We start from the raw sequence: 17,795 nt of genomic DNA, 5'->3' as shown, positions 1-17,795 counted from the left end.
CAAGGCCCGCCGGGATGCGGAGGACGCCGAGAAGTCTTTTGAGGAACTATCGGAGAGGGTGCGGTGGGATGAGGAGGAGGCTGCCAGAGTGCAGAAGGAGTAGGATGAGCTACTCCAGCGAGATGCTGAGACCCGCTAGTGGATCCTCGACCTCCTGGCCGAGGACAAGAAGGAGCGGGACCTCAGGCTAGGAGTCGAGGAGAGGTCTGTGGCCCTGGAGCAGACGGCGAAACTAGATGCTGAGGCGGGCGCTCGGCTATGCAAGGAGCAAGATGAGCTACGCCAGACTATGGAGAGGCTCCACTCAGAGCACGGCGTGGCCCATGGGGAGCACGACCAGGCTATCCGAGAGCGTGATGAGGCAGAGTAGAGGATCAGCTCTCTCTAGGCTGAGCTTGGAACCGCAAAAGCCTAGAAGCTGGAGGCCAAGGGCGCCACTACCGGACTGGCCACGGATCTTGCTGAGGTGAGGAGTCTTCTTTAGGCAGAGAGCGACGAGCTTGATGTCCTGAAGGTTGCCCTTGGCGTAGTCTACGATGACCTGCAGGTGGTGCAGGAGAAGGGGACCAGCTCGCTTGTGGCCCGTGCTGTAGATAGCACGACACGGGTGCGCCAGCTGGAGAAGGAAGCTCTTTGCTTAGGGATCACCCAAGCCTTTGCCATCGCCCGCTCGCATTATGATGAAAGCATCGACTTGGAGGCGATGAGCCTCGGTTTCTCGCCTAGCTATGAAGCCTCCGAGCTGGATGAAATAGAAGTGGCGGTGGCTCCTCTTGCGAAAACCCTGGCGAGCAAAGTTGAAGACATGGTTCTTCCCTAGAGGGGGTAGTTAGTCGAATGGGTTTGATGGATATTATCTGTAATCTGTGGACAAGTGTCGGCACTTTTGTATCTTAAAAACAGATTCATAGTTTTGTTTCGTTAAACAAATTCATAATTTTGTTTTGTTTGATTGAACTTGCTTTCTTCCCTTTTTGTATTCGAAAAAGAAGGGCTCATGCAATCCGACCCTTCCGTTCGTTAAGACCGTAGGGCCCAAGGTGTGTAAGAGGGAAACTTCGATGATGCTGGTGAGCAAAGTTACCATAGCCGTTGGGGCGTGGGTTTTTTGTAGTCTGGCCAGGCATGCTCGGTTATTCGTTCCCACAAACCTTGAGACTAACTTTAACATGAGGAAGAGGTCCGACGTAGCGACTGTTTCGAAAAAGGGGGTATTTATACCTTTATTAGCCCCCGAGTGAGATCCGACCCCTTGCGGTTGCAGGGGTCGAATGTCACTGGAGACCGAAGAGAGGATAGCGAAACTAGTCTTGTATTCGTACGTACCCCTTCCTTAGGATTTTTGCTATCATTCTGCGACCATGCGTTCGGTCTCCTTGCAAGTCCAACCTTCTCCGAGCCCCCGCGCGTGGCGGGGATTCGGTCAAGGGTCGGCTCATTTTTGTGACTGTTGCCCCGTCCGTGGTTTTCGCAACTGGAGGGGTTGAGGCGACGTCACTTGCCTCGATGGCTCGAGTGACGCGCTTGATGAGCTCGCTAACGGGATGTTCGAACAGAATCCGGTCCCGTCGCTCGTGACTGGGTCAGCAAAGCCCTCGGGTGGCATTCCGTTGCTGCTTAACCCGCCTTCCAACAGATTCCCCCTCAATGGGGATTCTATGGGCTCGGCTAGAGGTTGGATCGAACGAGAAGGTTGATATGACCCTATCCGCCTCTATGTGGGTTGGGCGAAGACCGCTGAGGCTCATCTGCATTTTCTCCCCTAGCTCTTGTTCGACGTGAGGCGGCCTTGGGCCCTTCGCGGGCTGGCCTTCGAACCTCGGTCTCTCGATCTAGGATCGGGCGGCTCGAGCCCCCGAGCCCCTTGGGGTCTGATAGGGGTCGGTCGTGTTTCACGCATCACCCCGTCCTCGGTTTCCGCAACCAGAGGGGCTGAGCTAACGACACTTGCCTCGACAGCTCGAGTGTTGCGCTCAATGAGCTCGCTAACGGGCACGTTCATGTGGAATTCAGGTCCGTCATCCACTGACGGGGTCGGCAGAGCCCTCATGTGGCATTCCACTACTTCTTAACCGGCCTCCCGGCAGATGCCCGAGCCGTTCGATAGGCTCGGGTGGCCCGTTGGCCTCTCCTCAACGGAGATTCTGTGGGTTTGGCTCGAGGTTAGAATCGAACGAGAAAGGTCGAGAAGTCCCTGTCCGCTTCTGAGCGGGGTCGGGCAAGGCCACTGGGGCTCATCTCGGTTTTTCTCCCCTGGCTCTATTTGACCTGAGGCGGCCTCGAGCCTTTCGTGGGCCGGTGTTCGAACCTCGATCAGTTGCCACTCATGTCGAATGAGGCGACTACCACTTCGTGACGCGACGCGAAGCATTGAGATGTAGCAATTGCATATGCAACGCTTGGATGTATGGGATGAATGTACGATATAACTCTAAATTTGAATGCAAAATTGAAACATCAACATCAATTGCCGCATCACTTCATGCCTACGATACATGAAAGATAAGCTTGCACTTCTTTAGGAATCAAGTGCTACGGAAAGATAATCATAACAAGTTTGTGTTTCATAATACATGTTTTACAATCTATAGTATATTGCCCGTGCTAACGCCACGGTGGCATTTTAGGTGACACAAATTAACAACCAAACACTGTATAAAATAAAATAGATTGAAGATTCACGGAAAAAAGGAGCGATACAAATTTGCAGGGTTATTGTGTTATTTAATCCAAAAAGGATCAAACTTATATTGTTGAATACAACAAAGATAATTCATGCCAATTTGTTCATCTGTCAGGTTATCAATTTTATGCCTCATGACAACAAAACCCTTCTTCACTAACGGGTGTCTATGGTGTACCATAAATCTCATGCGAAATATTTATACACCTAATTTTTTGTTTTAATCAATGGCTTGTGGCTTCTGCTCCTTCCCATGTCAACACTGAATCCTTCAACTCGAACATCTACAAGTACAGCAGAATGTGAAAAAAATTCAGCAAATGGTAAGCCTCGATGAGCAATGAACCTGAGCATGAAAGCATCCGTTGGTGATTGAAGAGCTTAGCTGTACCCGCTAGTGTCGGCCTGAACAAGCTCCCGCACCAGTTGCATCACCTTCATCCCACTTGTCTCAAGATTCTGATGTGTCATATGAATCAATCAAGCCAAAGCTGTAATCATGGGAGCTAATCTGGTCCTAGGATAATCACTTGATCATTACGGCAAGAATCAAGAAAACCAAGCATGAGCTTTTCATCGTCCACAGCTCCCTAAGCTCCAAGTGTGCGGAAAAAAAAATTCTCTGCAGTCGTGCTGTACCGCGACGCCCGTGAAGCACCGAGCGCAGGCCATCCATGTATCCTTGTGCGCGAATCTCAATGCATATGAGCCTGAACCAGCTAGCTGCGCGTTCCTTCCACGTGGAGCCACAATAAGTAACCATCTCTGTTCCTTCGGCAGGTGGGTGCAGACGCGTACGTGGCAAGCATGCCATCGGTGCTGCATGGGCGCTGAGGTGCAGCACGATTCCTGAGAATTTCTAAGTGCGCCACCAGCACAAGTAGACCGAAAGAAGCGAGAAAGAGTACAGTAGATGACTGATCTGCCCCGATAGAAAACTAGCCACATTAATCTAAGTAGCTGATTACTGTTTACAGCTTGTATAAACAGAATTGATGTAAAATAACTGAATCACTTTGTTTGGCAACTGGCATTGCTCCAGCATCCGCATGCCAAAAAAAGGGTTAACACCAAGCCATATAAGCAATGTAGAGAACAATTCTGTCATACAAAAGATGGTAAAGACCAATCATTGATCCGACGACCAGGAGAATATGTCAATGTAAGAAATTAATATCCTATAATTACGAAACACGGTTGCACTGATAATAAACATAAAAAATAGCCAGATTCTAAAAATAACAAATAACCCTATATCTGAAAATAAAAAATAATCAAGCATTTCTATTTCTCAATCAATGGAAGGTTAGCATCAGTTCCTCCAGGCAAGAAAAAAAAACTACAACTCAGACATAGATAAATTAGATGGGCAGTAATTGGTACTTGGATGAAGGATAGTATTAGTTTTGTACCTGAAAATTATTTTCAACATTTTTTTCATCGGATGACACAGGAGAACTGAAAATTTATTCAACATAACTGATAACTGAAGATAATATCATATTTAACTGGAAGAGCCTAATGTAGGAATTTAGTACTAAATTATCTAGCCTGTGCTAACGCTGCTAAAGAACCAAGTAGATTGGCCTGGTGTAGGAATTTTGCCTTACAGTAATGGACAACCCATTTTGATTACACAGAAGGATACTGCATCTATATCTCTACTATGAGGACCGGCATCTGATTTGTGATAGACAAAGTACAATTTTTGAAATCCAATTGGGCTATTATGGACACACAATAAAAGAATGATGATCAGCAATACAACAAAAGAGAAGATAAGAAAGATGATGTCAGAAGAGAACATATTGTGTGAAGCTTGGCCCCAAAATCTGGTGTAAAATCAGAAAAGATATCAACCTGAGTATTCAACATTCAAATCTCTGGACCAACCAACACAAATGGAGCAAACAAATTAACACACTATTAGCAAATAGTAGAAAGACATCGCAAATACACAAGAACTAATGGCATGTATACCTCGTCAGCAAGCTCAAGTAGCTCTTTTGCTGTCCCAACATCCACCGCAACACACAAGTTGCTCTGCTTCGCCTCCCTCACCTCAAACAGCTTCCTCCCCATGGGGTTCGTGGCCAACCCCGCCCTCTTCGCAAAGGACTCCCTCCTAGCAGTAGCCGACGACTTGGGTGGTCCAGCAGGCACGCCGGGCACTGCACTGGAGTCGAGGAACCACCTGACCTCGGTGACCTTCTCCTCACCCAACTTCCCGTGCCTCACCAACATAGCGAGAGGTAGCCAGCGCCATCCCCGCTTTGAAGGACTCGGAGGTGATGAACTTCCCCACCCCGATCCCCTTGGAGAGGGAGTAGCCCACGATCTTGAAGTGGTGGGCGCTGTTCACCGTCTTGGTGACCGACGTGGATGCCGTCTCAGAGGGGGCCGAGGAAGGGGAGGCGGAGGAGGATGTGGCGAGCCTCGGGAACAGCCGCCCACGGCGGCACCGGCGGCGGGGGAAGCGGAGGAGGGACCACCGCGACAGACACGGCCGGCGCCCATCGCTGGGAAGCAGAGGAGTTGACGGATCAGGGACGGACGAGCCGAATTTAGACGCAGGGGCGCGGGGATTTGGGCGAGCAGAGGGAGGAGCTTCGCCCTCGCCGGCGTGGTGCCTGGCCGTCCGGCGCTTGTGGCCTCACGCTCGGCGCCTCGGCCCTAGCGCCCTACGCGGCTGCACCCTGCCCTGTGCCGCCCGGAGCGGCGGAGCCGCGGACCCTGCAGGCGGCCCGCCGCACGTGCCTGCACGCCCTACTCCTGCGCCCCTTCGTCCGCCCTCGCCGTTCGGTGAGGTAGACGCGGGGTCGCACGACCAATCGTCCTGCCGGGTAGATGTTGACCGTGGGAAATTTTTAGTTGTAGAGATTTGATACAGTGTATATCTAATTGCATAATAGAAACTACATACCACATTAGCACAGATGTGTTGGGGTTTTTTCTGGATGACCCTGCACCAGCAATTCAGCACCCGGCCAACAACTGGACAGAACACCGCCGCTGGCCTTGAGTGCCCTCTAGCTCTAGTGCTCTACTATGTTATAGTATTTGGGAATATAACGAACAATGGTTTCAATTATGCCAACATCTTTATGGTCCTAGGCAACATTGGAAAACCGTTATCCCTCGATGAATCGAAGTTGAACAAATGAAGAAGAGACCATAGCGTAAAAAAGAAACAACAATCAAGCATATCCATTGATCATTGGCAAATACCCTCATAACAGGTCATATGGTCAACGAGTCGCCGGTTCATCTATTGGCTGCTTTTTGGCGCATTATCGCGCTGCACTTTGGTTGGGGCGAGTAACATAGTATATAGCAGCAGGATAATCGTATCAACGAGAGTACAGATCAGTACAAAGATTTATGACTTTAAACAAACATAACATAAAATTATATTTCATGATTAATCCAACAATACATACAGTCGTATTTAGGGTCTTCTTGGTTTGCGACTAGAATTTGCCATACCAAAGTTTTGGTAGCCACAAGTCGGACAAAAAATTGTCATAGATTTGGCAAGCCAAATGTGAGAGTTCAGCAAGTTTTGATAGCAAACCAAATACTAGCTAAAATCATGGCTTGCCAAATCTTTGACTTGGTAAATTTTGGAAGTGAACCAAATCAGGCCCTTGATATGGCTTAACTTCGCATTGTGCTAAATCTATATTCTTTCTAGCATGAAGGGAATACATGTTATTGGTTGGATCAAAACGTAAATTGTTGTTCTCAGGCTATGTTTGATTGTGCTGCCAAAAAGCAGAATGCTAACTAAGCGGGTGGAATCTAAATTTACTTTTTCAGAAGCCACTGCTTTCGTGCAGTACAATTTTTGTGGCACTTTGAACCTTACTTTTGGCTTGCTTCTCCTAATAAGTGAAAATAGAGAGATGTTTTATAGTTGTTTCAAGGGAGATATACAGAGAGGGTCTATTTGATAGTTGTTTCGACCGAACAATTTTCAACTTATCGTACCTCACAATAGCTTTTTTACAGCTCATGACCCACAACAGATTTCCACAATTCACGGCTGAACCAAACAGAACCAAATATAATTAGTCATGTTATTTATTTATTTTTTCTTCTACGTTTCATATCTAAGTTGGTAATTATGATTTGCTAGTTTGCCTAAAAGTTTGCAAGCTCAGGTGAAATTAAGTATTATCCTTATTGTTCTTGCTTGTAAAACAACGGGTCGCCATATTGAAGAATTACCCCTTTGCTAATTTGCATGAGAACGGGTTACTTCTCCCTAAATGGAGCAATCTAGTCATCGGTTATGTCTGTGTTGATTTTCGAGGTCAACGTCAAGAAACTAAACACAAGATTTAATGCAATGTACTACACTCATGCAAGTACAGATTTCGGTTTCACACACATTGCATTTCAAACTTCACCGCACATATGGTTGTAAAGTTCACATTGAGTTCACTAGTTGCTGTGAAAAGCCAATCAAACATCGCATCACGGATAAACATCGAAGCTACGGAGTGCTAATACTAGTTTCAGTCCACTGTCCGTACATGATCGAAGACGATAGGAGACAAGCAGGCAAAGCAAGAGGTTTCAGTTGTCGCGGTCGCAGCAGAAGAGCACCCGGATGACGCGCGCCCGGTGGTCCGGGTGGAGGCTGATGACGAGCCAGATCAAGGCGAGGACGGCCACCCAGATGATGATGTCCAGCGACAGGTGCGTCCTGGACTGCGACACGATGAAGGTGAGCACGAGGCTGGAGTAGGCCACCGCGAAGGACCACAGCACGTGGCGCGAGCCCACGGGCATCCGCACCAGCAGGCTCAGCGTCATCACCATGGAGCTCGCCACCCCGACCCAGCTCGCGCCCCTGAACACCCAGTACCTCGGCCGGTGCAGATCGCGCATGATGGGGTCGCCGGCGCGGTACCGGGGCACCATGCTGCCGGCGTCGCTCACGATCTGGTCGGTCTGCCAGTAGCCGCCGGGCATGCTGAGGCCGAGCAGGAAGTTGAGCGCCGTGATCAGCGTCGCCACCACGATCAGCGTGTTGGGGTCGTTGCCCGCCCAGCCGTCCCTGCTGTCCGGCGCCGCCCCGCCGAGCTGCTGCTGCCGCCGCACTGGCAGGCCCGTGGCGACGAGGCCCGCCTCCATGTTGCTGCCCGGGGTCGGCGGTGCGCTTGGGTACATGGTCGGGTACTGCTGCTGATCCATGGGCTATCGATGGATCGATGGAGGAGCTAACGGCAAATTTGTTGGATGATCTGAAACTAGCTAGGGGATGCGTGCAGTTGAGTGCTGTGGCTATCGATCCTTGTGGTGTCTCGTTGTTGGTTTTCGATGGAGTGATGAAGAGAGCAAATGATCCATGGCACGTATATATACACGACTCCCTCTATCATATCCCAGCTCCAGGTCAAGTTGTCCAAGTCAATATTTTTGTCCCCTACCTCGTAGCCGCTTTTGCCACTTGCGTATCATATTCCTCTGCACTCAATTGCACGTACGGCACGATCTAGAGTAGCAATGGAACACGGTGTGTCGAAATGTTCAACTACTACGCGCCTCAGACAATGCCCATGACAATTGTTGGCGAGTATCTGAAGAAAATGTAGTAAATGTTACAGATGCGTGAGAATTCAACGTTCACCATTTCCCGATATAAAAAAAGTAATTGTACTGCTGTTACAAATTAAAACAGCCCACCCCGTTACCATAGGCAAAATAATAATAAGTTTTTACTTAAAAAATAAGCAAAGAAAAAATTCATTACGGTACGGAAGTCGGAACAAGATTAATATAGTTCTTCTTTTAAATGCAAGCAAGCTTACGTCGAAACGAGGCACATAGACAGAGCACAGATTAGATGATGACCGTACCGCTGCTGAGCGTTGAGGAATTGAGATCTTTTTTCTATTTGCGGGGGAGGAATTGAGATTGAACAGCTCTACTCGCAAGGTTTGTGTCGCCTTAGCAACGCGATAAAAATAATCTTGATTCTAAAGGAACGATGCATAGCCAATGTAATCATGATTCATGGACTGTTTGGTACGTGTGCGATTGACCAAAGGGTGGACTCGGCTGTCCCAGTCCCACACCCTGTGCAGTTTACTATGACTCAAAGCTAGGTCTTCGATGGCTTTATCGCCATGGAATTAAAGCGTTATCAGCAGATCTCCTTCTCCAAGACTTGAGATTTGAGAGCACGCTTTACCCTCGTCTTAACAACTCCAACTGTCGAGTTAACCAGGGGAACAAAGCATAAATTAGACATATCTGATCATACAGCATGTTGACCACTTAACCCCGTTCCTACCTTAATAACCAGACTAGGTAGCGTGCCTGTTATGGGACAACTAAACTTTTGTACTAAAAACATACGGATCGCACGATAAAATAACAATACTGTAAGACATTAAACTGACATTTAATTCAAAAAACAAAGTTTGTAAAATTAACAGTCACTAAGAGCACGGCACCGCAGGCTAACAAACTCTACTATATAGACCTTTCCGTGATACGGCTAAAATAATGTTTTATATCGGCAAGAAGTCTCCGATATTACAAACTAAATGAAGCAATCAAATATGTCAGACAAACATTGCTCAATCCACGTATTTTGAACATATTTGACCAATGAAAATGCACAAAATGACTATTATATTAAACTAAATTCATGTCCATCATCCATTCAAAGTGCATGTCACAAGCGTGTAAATGATTTTAATATTATTTAGTTCTCTAAATCTATGAGACGCGACACGGTGTCCTTAGCAAATTCTTGAACTCGACGACGTCTGGCTTCATCAACAAGCAGACGATTGCGTAGGCTTATAAACAAATAAAAAACTTTTGGGTCAGCGTTGTAGTCAATAAATTAAATCCATGAATTACCCCGAAAGAACCTCACTTTGAAAATTGTGCACCTGATTACAAATAGGACTGAATACCAATTCGCTGAAATCGTCAGTAGTGGTCACTCCGCCTATCACGCACGAGCAAAAAAAAAAAAGTAATAACTGATACTTTATTTTGTCAATACATATGAGGACATCAGTGGTGGCGTCGATGGGGGCAACAGCACAGATGGACGCCACTGTGCATCGCTCCAGCTGCCGCCTTCCCTACCTGCAGTCATCATCCTCAACCCCCGATGGTGACCTCTAGATCAGGGAGATGGCCGAGCAGGAAGTGGTGACCGCCATCAGAGCCCGAAATTCGCCCGATCTAGGGTGCGGGTGAGAGGGTACCGACTCTGTTCACGAGCTTAATGTTCCACTTCTGTGTTATCTTGTAATAAGAAAAGAAGAAGACGAAAGCACATGTATCAGCCTGAAGTGCATCTTTCTAACTAATGCTGTGTTGAGCACTCAAATTAATGATGAAATTGTGGTTCCAAAAAATTACCAAAAATGATTGGAACCGCATGTAACCAGGATTGATCGTGAATTCAAAACTGAAGCAGCCGACAAAATTCTGGGAAGGGGAAGTGTGCGTACCTGGACAGGCGTGGGAGCCAGCACCGGGGTGGCCATGGCAGCAAGGGCCGCCGACTGGCAACGGCGGCACGAGGAAGGACAAGGGCTGGCGACGGCGGTGCGAGGGTGACCTCGCGAGGGCAATGGCTGGCGGCGGCGCGAGGCCGAAGGCGAGGGCGTTGTGAGGGCAACAGCACTGGGTGGCGGACAAATCGCAGGGAGCGAGGCGACTGCAGGGGAAGGGATGGATCTTTCCTTTTGTGCTAGAGCGAGACACGGGGAAGACAGATTGATGATTGGAGCCGGGATCTTCCTGCGGTGGAGTGATGGGACCAGGGGCACCGCACATGAGGGAGCGCCGGGGATCGCACGCGAGGCAAGACGATGGACCCACGTTGGAATGTCACACCAAAAGTGTCCGTGCGTTTCTATGGGTAAATATAGTTGAATTCTATGACATAGTACCATCATTAAAATTCGACGAATATTATGCATCAGTTAATTCTCCATAAGATTTACACTTTAAGTCTATGAGGAACTCAACTAAAAGAAACAAACAAACATAAACTGTAGTCTTTTAACCTTGAGAAGGTTGGCTGATCCTCTATACATGTTCCCCTGGCCCTTACATCCTTGTTGCTTGACCAAAGCCTAAATAAATCAATCCTAAAGAACTAAAATACAAAGACATAGATATTAGGAAACAAGTCAAAGCTCACCTATCCGTTAGAGGTAACAATATCTGTGCCTTATCAAGGTGCGAACCTGCACATACTATCCTGGTTTGAACATATAGCTGACAAAACCAATGCTAATCCTAATTGATGAAAAAGCAAGGCTAATCCTAGCTTAACATAGCACATGTTGTCCATGGAAGCCATCAAATATGGGGAAAAAGCTCAAAATCCATAACAGGATGTGATTGATTGTTTGCCTTGCGCGACCAAAATGAATTCATATTCAAAATCACTTTTGGAACGCATAAACAAAAGGAATACATGGATCAAGGTACTGTAGAAGCACACAACATTTCCTGAAAAGTAAAATTATCATAATGCAATCAATTTTATGTCATATTCAAGTACAATGAATTAAGCTTCTTGTATTCCTAAGTTCTATACGACAATCAAGTCCTAATTAGATAGTTAAGGGCGGAATTTCTACCCATCTGATATTTCCTGTCCACGCCACGCTGGGCAAATAAGAAATTACACAACCTGTGTGGCAGTACATTGGGAAGCCTGGGCACCAGCATAACAAGATTCTATACCGGTAAATAACTGAGCACAACAATCTTAAAGTGCAGTGGAAATTGCAAGCCGCTCAGCATCCATGCATAATGACACAAGTGCTTTGTATCCTTTGTGCAGATACTACCACAGACAAACTATTTGCTTAAGCAGACCGAAAATATTTCACATTTTGCAAAACACAGTATGTTAAACTGACCAGCTTTGTTCTGACTTCTGACAACCAAAATCAAGTGTAAAGATGGCCACAATCAATGATGAATTGTTTGCTACAGGCTAAGATATTGTTCTGTAATGCACTTTCTACTCCCTCTTAATGAAATACATGCTAAAAGCAAATCCGTGAAAAAAAAGAGAATTGTTTGCTACAGGTTTTTACAACAGACATGAGCTAATTATGAGCAACAATGTCAATCTGAAACATATGCTAATCATATCAGGCCACATTTCTAGAATTGAGACAAGTCCATATCCAAGAGCATATGTCTGACCACATTTCTAGATCTGAGACAAATCAGTATCCAAGATCATAAGAATTGATCTTTTCTGAGTACTGCTTGAAATTCCAAACTATTTGATGAATGTAAATTTCGGAATAAAATACCTGCCACACTTGAACATCCATGGATACAAGGCTGTGAAATTGAACCCAACCCTGTAGAGAAGCACGAAATAGTTTAGAATGAGCAAAAAATATTTACAGGTTGCTGTCACTTCATAAACTGCGGAGATGGGAAATAAAAAGGAAATTCTAGTAGATATGTCCATCTAAAATCCCATTGATCTGAAATCCCATTGATATAAGTGCCTCATTCACAGTATAAGTAGATATGTCCATTTGAAATAAGCAAACACAAATAAAGGATAGATCAATCAATCCTATTTCACTGTTATACAATAGGAGATATGGACTAAGCTTTCTAGCTTGATACGCCTGAATGGGAAATAACATAATAGAACATATATTGAAATGTTAGATAAAGCAACACTATTTCAGATTTTCAACTGAGGCTGAGTCTAATTTTCCGTTGAGATCCCATGCTGCCCATGCTGCATGGATTGCTTCAAGCCCAAGATTGCCCATTGCCCATATTATCTGAAACCACCGAAGAACATTCACTCAAGGCAGCTTAAACACTCATAAGGATCGAGCTAATGTGCTTGATCAGACAGTGGCAAGATGTCAAAGGAATAGTGACAAATGACTGAATCAGCAAAAATTAGGGTTGCTGAGGCAGTAAAAATGAAACAAAATTGGTGGATGCATACCAGCAGCAACTTGATGAGATAGAAATATGCTGTGACAAAACAAGGCAAAAAAGAATTTTTCCTTGCTGATCAGGGTACTGTTGTTGTTTCACTGGAACCACCTTATCTGATAGTGCATAGTCCTCCCTCTCTGGTGATGTGTATTGACAATCCAGTTCATCGAAACCACCAGAAGATTCATTACCTGAGCTTGCATGTTCCGCATCCACATCTCGTGTCCTAACTTCCTCGAATTTGTTCTTCAATTTGTCTGCATATGACTTTACAACATTTTCTGATTTGAGGTTACCGTTCCCCTCAAACTCTGGTGCCCATCCAGGTGACAGCACTAATTCTCTCCCATGATCATTAGTTGGTGCTGCGGCAGGGGGCATCCAGAAATTGTTGGGGGGAGAAGGAGAAGGAATAAACATATCCATCAAAACACGTGTTTGAGCATGATCCAATTCAAACTTGAAAAAATGGAGCTTCTGGCCAGGGACACCGGGTGTGTTCTGATAGTAATTGGCTATAATAGCATTTCTGAACTGATTCTCTGCTAGCGGGAAACACCACACCCTTACCCGCATTGCAACCTAAACAAATAAAAGGGCATGAATATAGAAGCCATTTACTAAGAGTGAAAAGGATGACATTCAAAGTACAGACACCAGGGATTGTACCTGTGCAGGATAGCTTGTTTTGCCCTTGCTATCATGTGACCATGCATTTGATTCAGGACAGAACTTGCCATTCCCTGCAGCTTCGTAAATACCATACAATCTGCGATCATCATAATTGAAGAGGAAGAGAGGTAGTCCTTCCTTAATGTTTCGTACATACGAAATATGTCCTTTTGGCAATCCTGAAACATGACACAAACGGTAACTAAGTTAGTGGATCCCTCAACAAGTTGATATGCCCAAATGCATTAAAGGGGTAGCTTAGCTTTGTAAACACAAAGCTTAGAGAAGAGTTGTTGTGATGAAGACGAACCAAGAGCATACCAAAAAGTTGTCGTGAGTGACACTCTGCAATGGTATTGTTAGTGCAACCAAATATCACAACTCCAAGGTCTTGCTGTTGGAGGTTTCTTGCATGAATGGACAGGTTTGTTGGCCTGGTAACTTCAGTGTTGTATGCATTTTTAAATTTCGAGGTGTAAATGATTCATTCAAAGTACTACAATTGCCTAACGAATTATGGAGCAATGCTTGAATGCACCTGCATATCAGGCAATAACAACCTAAGCACAACTGAAATGCTCCAAACCTTAGTATAATGAATAACTGAACATCTCCCCTATATCAGACTAAAACATGTAAAAACAACTGGAATTTGGAACATTCTATTTAATGCACACTTTGTACAAAGCACAATTTGAAATTAGTATAGCCTAAGGGGCCTGCACTATGGATATAGGATATAAACCCATCCTGAAAATTTAAACACATGTATTGCTATTGATTATGACTATGTCAGGAAAGAAATTCAATTGAATGTGCAGCATGGTTTCAGAAACAATAGAAGGGATGAACAATGGCAGGAATAATTTGACAATTTTTGTTCGTAGTTCAAGAATTAACATAATTAACATTGTCCTGTACCATACCATGAGAAGGTTTTATGGTGGACATTCAGGGAATTACAATAATGACATATAGTAGAAAAAAGACCCTTAATCACAGAGTATGCACAGTGTCCCTAATGAAATAGGGGCAGAATGATTACTTCTCTACAAATTGACATATCAAAGAGGCATTACAGTTCTATAGTTGCATGATGTAACCCTTTCAGTACAACAGCATCAATTAAACCATATATAATATAAGGAAAGAAAAGCAATAGCAATATAGCAGATAATTGAAGCAAAAGGGGTGCCAGGTGTTTCAGATGAGTGCACTTACGTATGAGATAGTGTCAATTGGTCCCAGGGATCGACAGAGAAGGCCAACAGCACCGCAGCCCAGGCACGCAAACAAACAAAGAGAAAAGCTTCGTGTATCTGAAGAACATGACGAACATAGGCTAGCCAAAAAATCAAACAGCACAGTAGCATAGATTGATGCGAAAGCGAAAGCGTAGGCACGCAGACAGGAAGGCACCGACGCAGGGTGAGCCGGGACAGGGCAGCGCGTCGTTTCCACTCCAGATGCGAGGTTGACCTCCGCGTGGACTACGCCGTCGGGTGCGCTACCGCCGAGGTCGCGCTGCTGCGGTGTCGACGCGGGGTGAGCCGGGCAGAGCACCATGTCGGTTGCGTGGGACGGGATTGCGGTGGCCTGGCGAAGTCACGACGTTGGGGCGTTGGTTCTCCGTGACTCGGGGAACCGCTGGGGGGCGGAAGCGCGGGCCGGCGCGAGAAGCTTGAGCGGCCGACGACAACGGTGAGGCGACGACGCAGCGAGGCCCCAGCGACTCAGCGACCGAATGCGCGCGCCTGGCCGCGCCGCTCGATTCGCCAGATCCGAGCTCTGGTGCGATGGGGAACGGGCTTCCGGTCAGCTTGCGCGACGCGGCACCGGATCCAGCACACCGGCTGCTGCTGTGCTGATGCCCAGCGAGACGATGGCAAAGCGCGACGCGGCAGCGAGACGACGAGCGCGACGAGGGCCTCACGACACGGACGTAGCCGAGGGAATCCGCCACCGCCGTGTCCGCCCTGCACGGATCTAGAGCCTGAGGGCGGCTGCCCATCACCGACACCCACGCACGCAAGGCCGTCGGGATGGGGAAGGGCGCAGCGGCCGCCGTCGGGAGGGGATGGGGAAGGGCGCCGCCACCATGGTCACGGGGAGCAGGGCCAGCGGCGTGGCGGCCTTGGTGTCGCACCTGTGGCGGGCGCGGGCGGCGGGGTCGGGCACGGGCGTAGGGTGGGATCGCAAGCTTGGAGGAGGTCCCACTGCCGGCGCCGTCGGATGTCAGACGTGGGGGCATACGGACCAACCAAAACCGACGTCGCTACCACGTTTTATTCTTTTTAGTTGTACAGGAGAAAGAACAAACTAGAACGGATATGGGGTTCATTTTGTTATTTGTTTCCAAGAAATTGGATTCCTCAAATATCCTGGATTATTACCTTCCTAATAACTATTTATCCTTTATTTTGAAATCGGAAATGCGGGACATACCCACCTCACGCCCATGCCTCGCTCGGTCGCACTGGACCCGCCTCGCACAGCGTGCGCCCCTGCGCCTCCCGTCTTGCGTCGTGCGCCCCTGTCTCGCACGGTCGCATTGGACCCGCCGCGCGATCACGCCTCGTGTCGCGGATACCCGCTCGTGCCTCACACCGTCCGTGCCCCGCGTAGCGCGCTGATCGCGTCTCATGCATCGCGACGTGCCCCGCCCGCACCTCGCACTGCGTCCCCCGCGCCCGCGTTAACCTTCATTGGGCGGAAGCAAATAGATGAGTAAGTGTTGTAACCATATGTTTTATGCGTTTCAGATGTATGTTGCATATGTTTCATTTGGATGTTGCAAAAGTTGATCTGGTGTTGCATATATTACAATGGCTATACACGTGTATTGCAAGTGTATATTTTAAATATTTTAACCGTTTTAAATGTATGTTGCAAGTGTTTCATCTGAATGTTGCAATGGCTATACACGTATCATGTTAGGTAAGAAATCACACAAGCATCAAAGTTTGAACACAAAACAAAGTTTTATTCATTTTCTGATCGTATTGTACATATCAGAGGGGGTATTTATAAGGGCCCCAGTCTTCGTATTTTACATAAAATGACCATTTTACTCCTAACTCAAATAATTACAACCATTTTTCAACTATAAGGGCGAAGTGGACTTTTTCCCCTTCCGAGCCTTCATTCTTTAACTTTTGGTCACCAATCTTCTCGATGTCTTCGTCTTTTGGACTTGGTTGATTTTCGTTCCATCTTTTTTCTGCCTTCAAAATTTTAGGCGAAGCCAAAACCTTGCCTTCACCTAATCTTGCTTTCTTCTTTTTTTTCAGCGAAGACGAAATCTCTTCAGCGAAGATGAATCTTTTGAGCGAAGTCAGATTTTCATCTTCGCTTTGTTTCTTACTCCTGCAAGTAAACTTTGTTATAGAAATCACAATTTCAACTCCGAAATTTCAGGGGTTGAGTTTTCTTGGTGAAGTTAAATCCCCAACAGCAGCCCCTCGCGGGCGAAGGCCTACTCCAAAGGTCTGGATCCCGTGAAGTTTGGATTTAAAACCAAGACAGAAAATGCCATCCCGAACTTTGGAGTTGGCCGTTTATAGCCGTTAGACTGTGAAGAGTTGTTTTTTTAAATTGCAACGGTCGTTTTGACCGGCGAAAGCTGAACCGTCAGGTTTGACCTGAAGCTGCCTATATATACTTCATCCCCTCCCCCTATTTTGCTACTTCATCGAAGGCGGGGAGGTGTTTGCTTAGATTTTCTTTGAAGCGAAGTCGAATTTTTTAACGTAGCCAAACTCTTTTGTGAAGACTATTTGTTCAGAAGGTGAAAGTTTGATTAACGAAGGTTAGTTATTTGTTTGTGTATTTCTGTTTCCTTTATTATATTAATTATTAGTTTTAATCTTGCTGATATGTTTCTTGTTTTCTAGATGTCTGATCAAGAGAAGAATGCTTCTGCAAATTCTCCAGTTGAATCTAATCAATCTGATTTGAGTGAGGATCTGTCAGATGTTTCTGCATCTAAGTCAAAGTTGGTGGGTGATGATACCAAGTCTTTGATTTTTGGGAAAACATTGATGGATGAATCTGAGTTGGATTGGATGGTTACTAATAGGATGGTGGAGAGGGCTTGTGTTTGATTGCCTGAGGGTGAAACAACTCCTAAACATGAACCGCATGAATGTGTTGTCTTTCAGGATCAATTTTCTGCTGGTGTTCGCATGCCTTGTCAAGACTTTGTTGAATAGATTTTGAAGGCATATAATATTGAGATGCATCATTTGACTCCGAATGGAATAGCAAAGATTACTCTTTTTTTTGGGCAGTAAAGTGTCAGGATGCAAACTTAGATATCAGAGCTTTTTGTGCTCTTCATGAGATGCATACTCAATTTAGAAACAAAATGGTTGAAGGGAAAAATATTGTTAAGTATTTTGGTTGTTGCTGTTTCAAGCCTGCTCGTACTGCTAAACAAATTGCACCAGCTTCCAAGAACAAG

The 17,795-nt window shown here is 46.2% G+C and overlaps 2 protein-coding genes across 2 annotated transcripts; both read right to left on the bottom strand.

Moving 5' to 3' along the window:
• Positions 1-7,011: 7,011 nt before the first annotated feature.
• On the bottom strand, positions 7,012-8,980 carry LOC136540239 (uncharacterized). The gene is made up of 2 exons (XM_066532243.1): positions 8,503-8,980; positions 7,012-8,271 (listed from the first exon to the last, which is right to left on the bottom strand). Exon 2 carries the CDS (start codon positions 7,883-7,885, stop codon positions 7,265-7,267), a length of 621 nt encoding a protein of 206 aa, XP_066388340.1. The 5' UTR covers positions 7,886-8,271; positions 8,503-8,980; the 3' UTR covers positions 7,012-7,264.
• A 1,618-nt stretch (positions 8,981-10,598) lies between these two features.
• LOC136537310 (uncharacterized) lies at positions 10,599-15,344 on the bottom strand. Its single transcript, XM_066529327.1, has 6 exons — positions 14,979-15,344; positions 13,655-13,817; positions 13,331-13,512; positions 12,669-13,243; positions 12,004-12,054; positions 10,599-11,182 (listed from the first exon to the last, which is right to left on the bottom strand). The coding sequence occupies exons 1-6, from the start codon at positions 15,342-15,344 to the stop codon at positions 11,116-11,118; spliced, it is 1,404 nt and encodes a 467-aa protein (XP_066385424.1). The 3' UTR covers positions 10,599-11,115.
• Positions 15,345-17,795: the final 2,451 nt, after the last annotated feature.

Source organism: Miscanthus floridulus, chromosome 2 (genome assembly GCF_019320115.1).
Source record: "Miscanthus floridulus cultivar M001 chromosome 2, ASM1932011v1, whole genome shotgun sequence".
Taxonomy (NCBI): Eukaryota; Viridiplantae; Streptophyta; class Magnoliopsida; order Poales; family Poaceae; genus Miscanthus; species Miscanthus floridulus.
This window is presented reverse-complemented; position numbering and strand designations above follow the sequence as displayed.